The following is a 7,970-nucleotide window of genomic DNA, read 5'->3' on the forward strand; positions in this document are numbered from 1 at the left end:
TGAGGGCATATAACCGTTCTCATTATCAGACCCATCCAATTATACACAAAATTAAATAAGCGACTTGCTGGCAACCCAAGTTCCCCATACAGCTCCAGTGAGCAGTGACCGAACAAGATTCTTCAAGGAAGTCTAGATTTTCAGCGCAGGAAACGAAATTAGCAATTGTAATCCATCAGGCAGAAAAATAAAAAGTAAGAAAATGAAGGCAGTACTCTACTGTAGGCTACAGTCTTAGCAATCAGGCCTTGTAGAAACCGCATGCATACTTTTTCAGGGGAATATGTTAAATCTTTGAGTTGAAAGGACAATCTTTGCAGCAGTTAAAGAGCAAATACGGATTATTGAGCATTTGACCATGAAGAACAATAAACTTCGGTCTTAAACACACCAGCCACGACAAACTTCCAAGTCGCCAAATAGTTCACTCAAAAGAAAGGCCGACTACAACTACCCAATATACAACAGTTGTGCCAAGGCTTGAACCACAACACAGATTCATAGGAAGAGTGAGCATTTCTGAGTCCCTTTCAGCGTGAAGGAGAGGCAGATGCTGGAGTGACGGACCTCGAAACTGATCCGGAAGATGGACTCGCACTTCGGCTCCTAGAATAGCTTCTAGATGAGTAGCAATCCCTTGAGAGCCCACGCTTGTATGAATCACCACAAGTGTAACTCCTTGAGCTCTTCCTTGGTCTAGGGGTAATACTACGAGAGTAACTCCTACTCGATCTCCTCCTCCGCCTAGGTGAAATGCTCTGTGAATAGCTCCTTGAGGACCTTCTTGGCCTGGGAGAGACACTACCAGAGCCAATCCGCCTTGAGCTCCGTCGTGCCCTAGGAGAGATGCTTCTGGAGAAAGAGCGATGGTAGTATCTTCTATGGTACCTTTCATCAGGCAGGTAGTACCCTGAATCATAAGGAGAGTAGGAACGATCGCGCCTATGAACTGGTGACCTACTATAGGGTGAGCGAGATCGTGAGAGGGACCTCCGTCGGCTGTAGTAGGGTGAATATGTCCTGTGCCGACTGTAGTTGGGTGAATATGATCGGCGGCGATGACTATAGTGCGGAGAATATGACATGCTCCTGTCGCGCTCAGATGAATAACTGTGAGAGCGGCTCCTTCGATAAGGAGAGTAGCTTGGGGAACGACGACGCACTAATTCAGGCACCAAAGGAATTGAAGACACAAGTGGGTAGCCGTAAGTAAAACAGAAAAATAAACCACCATGAGACTAAATAAACTTGAGAACAGTAAGTTAAAATAAGCATTAACAGAAAGAAACATAAGCAACCATGAAAATTAAAAAACAAGGAAAACATCTTACCCCGAACTGTTCTCAGCCCAAGATACTTCCCTGGGGTAGGCGTCCGACCTCTCCGCCTCCTAGCCTGCAAGTTTATAAAAATCCTAGCATAAGGATGATGAAATCAGACACTAAAATGAAGCAAATGCACAAAAAACAGGCTTAATTTTGATCAACATGTAGACTCTCAAAACATCATAACAAGTAACTGAAAGCATAAGGTTAAATTGCTCAAAAAGAAGAGAAATGCAGGGCATACAACCCTCTGGGTTAATTGTCTGATATTTGCTTGAGGTGTTTGATTTGATTGTTTAGTTGTGGTAAGACTTTTGGAGTTTGGTGAAGAGCTGCTACACACAGCTAACCTGCTGCCACAAAAACTCAGGCGAAAAGCACACAACTTTCAAACTCAAGGAACAAATAGGAAACCACATTGAATCCCGACACAATGACAAGATCAGAAAGCAACCAACCAACAAAGAACTGACACATCAAATTATCAAACGGGAGGGAAATGTAAACATTTTAGTATTACCTTCTCCACTGTAATGACACGACCTTCAAGTACTGATCTGTCCAAATACTTAATGCAGCGGTCAGCCTCGTCAACAGTGGACATTGTAACAAAACCAAACCCACGTGATTCTCTTGTCCATGGATCGACCACAAGGTGAACATCCACAACCTAAAAAGAGCCAGCTACCATTAATTAAGAGTACAATAATGAAGTTGCCTAACCATGAAGCCATAGATAGCCTTTGTCATTCACACATCAGTTCAAATGGTACTACAATAAATGATTTTTTAAAATAAATTATAATCTCAATGGCTGTATACTAAATAAGTATCTTGCAAAGAGCTCTCTGTTTTGTAGAATGGAAGGCAAGGACATAAATAATTTTAAGCAAGACCAAACAACACAAAAAAAAGAAGAGGCAAAAAAAAAAGGAAAGTCATGTGTTTGAATACCATTCCCTCGCTTGAAAAATGCTTTTCGAGCTCCCTCTTAGTGATGCGAGGTGATAATCCAGTCACATATAGATTGTTTCCAGGGTTTTCTGCATCACTTGATTCGCGGCTCCTGCCAAGAAATTCAAATTACAAAAACAGTTAACTTTGTAGTGCCATGAAAAGCCATAAGCATATAGCTGGTTTTAAAAAATAAAGCTTGGGAAGCAAGACAATACCTTGATCGGCTCCTCGACAATGACCTTGACAAAGACCTCGAGATAGACCTGCTGTACCGCCCATATGGGGAAGGTGAGCGAGAATACCTGACATACACAATATATAAAGTGCCATGACAAACAAAAAATGAAAAATAATTGCACTAAAAACCCAAAAAATTGTAAATGGAAGATAATAGACACACACCTTGATCTTCTGGAGTACGACATCTGAAAGAACATTAAAAAATGAAAAAAAAAAAAGAGATCGATATTATTATAAATCTCAAAATATTAAACCACCACTGGATATCAGTCCTGAATTCCATAAGCAACACAGAACAACTTGATATGTAAAAGAAAGTCATTTAAACTTCTTATGTCATTGTAACCTTTTAGCAGAACTACCTACAAACTTCTGAACACTAGAATACAAGAGTATACGTTACCACAAAAAGCATAAGGAAAGCAATAGAGAAAATGTAATGAAATGTTGTTGTAAACCTTGTAACAGAATACCTACAAACTTCTAAGCCCTAAAATACAAGAGAGATTATATGTAACCAAAAATTGTATGAACAAAGCATTAGGTAATATGTAGTGAAACCAGTAACTTTGTCTAAATTGATCTTAAAGAATGGCAATCCTGCAGCAGCTTGCCACAAATATAATTTGATAGGTACAGCCTACAATTACAAAACATACAATTCTACACCAAGCTTCAAATCAAGATTACAATGTTAATTCTTAACTTATAATTTGTATATACATGCATGCATATGAGATGAAATCATGGGATTTTTCTTGAAAAAAGGTTTAGGCCTTTAACAAATTGAATAACATGACGAAAATGTAATCACTGTCATATCAAAATTCCGAAAATACTTTCCTTCAATCAATTCATTTGCTGCTCATAAAGGCAATAGATACAGAAAGTCTTGTATTCCTTAAATGAAATACTTTAGAGCACTCTAATTGTTGACTGACAGTTTTGCTCCTGTGATTTTTCTATCAGTTCTTAATTTTGTATATTCTCTAGATTCTTTACCCAAATGCATACACCTTGCTAATTATTTGAAAAATATTTAACCATTTCTTTCACTGGATTTTATGATTTACCAAAGCATCATTATGCTATGTTAGAAATAAACCTAATTCCATAAATCAAAAATCCCAACAAAACAACAATAATAAACATTTACCCAAATGTTTTATCTCTAGATTCTTTACCCAAATGCATACTCATAAATTATTCAAAAAAAATTTAATAATTTCTTTTACAGGATTTTATGATTTATCAAAGCATCGATAAGCTATTTTAGAAATAAACATAATTCCATAAATCAAAAAATCAGATAAAACACAATAATAAACATTTACCCAAATGTTTATCGCTAGATTCTTTACCCAAATGCAGACTCTTTATTAATTATTCGAAAAACATTTAATCATTTCTTTTATTGGAATTAATGATTTATCAAAGCATCGTTATGCTATTCTATAAAAATACCAAATTCCATAAATTAAAAATCCAGACAAAACAACAATAACAAACAGCATGCAAGTTATCATCCCAAAGATCGGTCATCAATATCGTCATAAAAAAAAATTTAACCCCATACATCACTATGAGACGATCAAAAGCATCGCTATCATGTCATAATATCATTTGCCCACAAATCACAAAATCCTATACAGATAGAGCGGCATTACCAGGTAAAGGCACCCAAATCAACAAGCATAACCAAACCAAGAATAATAATCAAAAGAATAACTTAAAAGTAGAATTAAAATGATACAAAAATCAAAAGAAACTTAAACAAACTAAAAATTACGATCTGAATCACGACCCCGATCATTCAATCAAAAACTCACCTTCCCAAGAGATCGCACAAACTATCGCTTCGAAAATATTCTCTCGCTCTCGCTCTCTAAAGAACCTGCTAACCACGCATCGGCTTGAGATCGGCAGAGAGGAAAAATGAGACCTAGCAGAAGTTTCTGGAGAAGCGGACGCGAAAATATATTAAAATCCGGTTATATCCGCTGTGGGCCGAGTTTCAATAATCCATGGGCTTGCTCTCCGGTTCGGGCCTCTTATGTTTGACTTTAAGCGCTAAAAAGCGCCACGTCTACTGATAGGGTGTTTTTCGTCCAAAATCAAGGACGACTGCTTGATGTGGCTTCCTGTGATTGGTTAACTTATTTTTAAAGTGACAACTTAACCGAAAGGAAGTCTGCAACCAAGACCACAGAATCGAGAGAATCGTTGTACGTGGCAGATGAATCACTCTTCTGTTTTTCAATTTTTGAAAATAGTAGTCGTTTGAAAATAAATTTAAAATGCACAAAAAATTAATTAAATTCGCGTGACTTAAAACAAAATTTAATATAATATTAAAATATATATCATATAAATTCATAAAAATTTAAATTTAATTTTTTTAAGTAAATGAATATTTATTTTAAAATTATTCATATTATTATAATTCATTATTATTGATTTATATATTTGTGAAAAAACCCTTTTATCAATTATAATAATTTTTATTCAAAATTTAAAATTACTAGATATTAGAATTTGCATTTTGAAAGAGTAAAAAGTTGTTTTTTCATCCTTCTCTACGTATACATGCATTCTTGCAATTTTTGGCCAGCTAATTTTGCTAAAACATCACACTAATTGTTCTCCTTATGAACATATTCAAGTATAATATCCCAAATATCATTAGGATTGGGACTAAACATAATTTAATCAAAACGAATTAATTGATTGAGCCGAGTAAAGTCATTAAATTGGTCTGGTTAATATAATTCATTCAGTTGGTTTGGTTTCTGTTATGATAAAAAATTAGTTTTTGATTATAGTTTTGGTAGGCAAGATCGATTAAGCTTATTAACCAAATTAACCAATTTCTTATATATATTAATAATTTAATATATAAATTAATAATTTGTATATAATTGTGCATTAATAACACATGTCATGTAACGACCTCCCTAATTTACCGTATATATATATATATATATATATATTTCATATAATAGCATGCCAATAATCATGATAAACATAAACATAATCCACCTAGACACGTGGGTATTGGGGAATAAACCTATCATATATCACTGACACCCTAACAGCGAAAAACATACATCATATACATAACAAACCAATGGTCCAAATACAATACCAGAGTTTTACAAACCCGTCATATAAATATACACACGTCCCAAAATGATCACAAAGTTCCCTAGGGTCACTACCCAAAAACTCATCTGACTCAAGCATAGCGACTTGCCCTTCTAGCATGATAGATCGGGCGACTACTAACGCAGCGAAACTTTATCCACTCCTCTACCTGGATTCCCTGAAATGTTTTAGAGTTAGGGTAAGACACTTCTCAATAAGAGAAATAAATTAATATTAGTGTGTGACAACATCGGTAATTTCATATATCATAAGCATATACTGTATATAAATTGTATCTATGAAAGCTGTTTGATAATTTACTGAATAAACATATTTAAAAGTAACATACATGTCATGTTATATCTTTGTACGTGTAAATCATCTTATACAACTATATAATACGTGAAATAAATCCCAAGATTGATAGCTAACTCGTGTCATATATTACCCCCACATGACCGGATTGTGCGGCCCGAAGGCGAGACCTAGCACTGGCTGGCCGACTATGTTAGATCAATATAAGTCTGTAAGTACGATAGGTCTGCCCCACACTAGTTCGGACTGCCAAAGGGACGTTTACAACTCTGCACTGAAGTCACATCGACTGTCAATCTCCCACAGCCCCTTGCGGCATATGGTAGCACTAACATAGTCTGAATACATATATAGTTATGGTACCGTGCTACTTAACTGAACTAAACTAAGTCATCTGAGTACTGATATTATATACTGTATTTCATATGCTGAATATAACTATTTCACCATAGTATCTAACATAATAATATTTTCATAAAAATAACATATCTTTCATTACGGCCCTTGTGCCGACATTTCATATCATATCATATAAATTAATGGCTCTTACGCCATTTTATATAAACTATGGCCCTTGCGCCATTTCACATAAATTACAGTTCTTGCGCCATTTCATAAATTATGACCCTTGCGTCGTTTTATAAATTACGACCCTTACATCGTTTCACATAAATTACGAAAAATATAATTCATGTATTGTTTTAACCATTTCTCGAAAACAATAATAGCATGAAGGTTCTAAAAACATAACATTTTGTCATCACATAAATTATAAGATTTTATACCCATGTCACACAAATTAAACCATTTTACCTGATAATATATATATATATATATATATATATATATATATATATATATATATAAACATTCCCTATAAACAACAGTAATTTTTTTAAACATAATTTTATATCATACATAACTTCTAAAATAAAATGTTGTAGAATAATAAGTATTTCCATAAAAATTCTAACTTAATTTATTCCCTTACCTAATTTTTTGAACTACGCCAACAGGAATCCCAAATTGATGCATGCGACGCTCCCTCGTACCCTAAATCAAGAATCTTAATTCCATTAAATCAACACTAAATAAAATACTATTTTAATATTTCTTAGACCCATAAATTCCAAATAAATAATTATACTCTCAAATATAACCAATTTACCTAATTTTTCAAATCTCACTCTCGCTTTGGAGTGGAGCCTAGAAAACTCCAATTGAAAGTTTACTCACGCCAAAATGACGACGATCGCGACTAGGACCCTGTAGTGGTGCCTGATTGTCGATTTAACGACAGATTTAAGAAAAAAATAAGGATTTAGAAGAAATATATCTTTCCCCAATAATAGTGTCAACGCCGCTCTCACGACAAATCCGCTCCAGTAGAAATGTCGGTGGCGGAACTAGGAATCCAATGACATCTTCCATTTCCCGATTGACCGAATATCTACTGAGAAATTTAGGAGAGATAGAGAGAGAAGACGAGGAAAGTGACGGAGAGTAGGAGAGATACTGAGAGTTGAAATCCAATTCTAAATTCCCATTTGCCCCTAAAGATTAAAGAAGCTTCAAAAGATATTTAGAATTGGATTTAGGCATATTTATATATAACCATCATATAACTTAACTTAATTAATTCAATTTAATAATATTTAATTAATTAATAATGAATAATTTTAATTTTATTTATTTATTTTTGTTATTTTTTTTTTTAAGGATCATAACCCTAATCAAGTATAACTATTTTTGGGGTTGTTACATTCTCCCCTCATTATAAAAATTTCGTTCTCGAAATTTGTTGAATACAACTTCAAGTAAAATCTATCGTTAACTTAACAAATTTTGAATTAACCTTTATAAACAATTCTATTAGAACTGGTAACTGACATAAATCAATGGATTATACATCCCGTCCTAATACACCTTACTTCAATACTAACACTTAACAACTTCAATTCTCATCTCCAACCTTCCAAAGATCTAGTA

The 7,970-nt window shown here is 34.3% G+C and overlaps 1 protein-coding gene across 2 annotated transcripts; it reads right to left on the bottom strand.

Annotated features, from left to right (window-relative positions):
• Positions 1–269: 269 nt before the first annotated feature.
• On the bottom strand, positions 270–4,548 carry LOC131147728 (serine/arginine-rich splicing factor SR45a). 2 transcript variants are annotated; one of them, XM_058097265.1, is made up of 7 exons: positions 4,352–4,548; positions 2,685–2,707; positions 2,498–2,584; positions 2,280–2,391; positions 1,846–1,995; positions 1,332–1,395; positions 270–1,162 (listed from the first exon to the last, which is right to left on the bottom strand). In XM_058097265.1, exons 2-7 carry the CDS (start codon positions 2,705–2,707, stop codon positions 531–533), a joined length of 1,068 nt encoding a protein of 355 aa, XP_057953248.1. In that variant the 5' UTR covers positions 4,352–4,548; the 3' UTR covers positions 270–530. The 2 variants fall into 2 exon arrangements, with proteins under 2 accessions (XP_057953248.1, XP_057953250.1); XM_058097267.1 differs by lacking the exons at positions 2,498–2,584; positions 2,685–2,707; positions 4,352–4,548 and adding an exon at positions 1,573–1,678 and having other exon boundaries at positions 2,280–2,393.
• Between the last annotated feature and the right edge of the window lie 3,422 nt (positions 4,549–7,970).

This window comes from Malania oleifera, chromosome 2, assembly GCF_029873635.1.
Source record: "Malania oleifera isolate guangnan ecotype guangnan chromosome 2, ASM2987363v1, whole genome shotgun sequence".
Classification (NCBI taxonomy): Eukaryota; Viridiplantae; Streptophyta; class Magnoliopsida; order Santalales; family Ximeniaceae; genus Malania; species Malania oleifera.

Excerpts from the sequence above, each read along its gene's own strand:
- LOC131147728 (XM_058097265.1), bottom strand. The coding sequence starts at position 2,707 with ATGTCGTACTCCAGAAGATCAAG. Across the intron at positions 2,585-2,684 it reads TCGTACTCCAGAAGATCAAG|GTATTCTCGCTCACCTTCCC; the intron begins GTGTGTGTCTAT and ends TGTGTATGTCAG. Across the intron at positions 1,996-2,279 it reads ATTTTTCAAGCGAGGGAATG|GTTGTGGATGTTCACCTTGT; the intron begins GTATTCAAACAC and ends GGCTCTTTTTAG.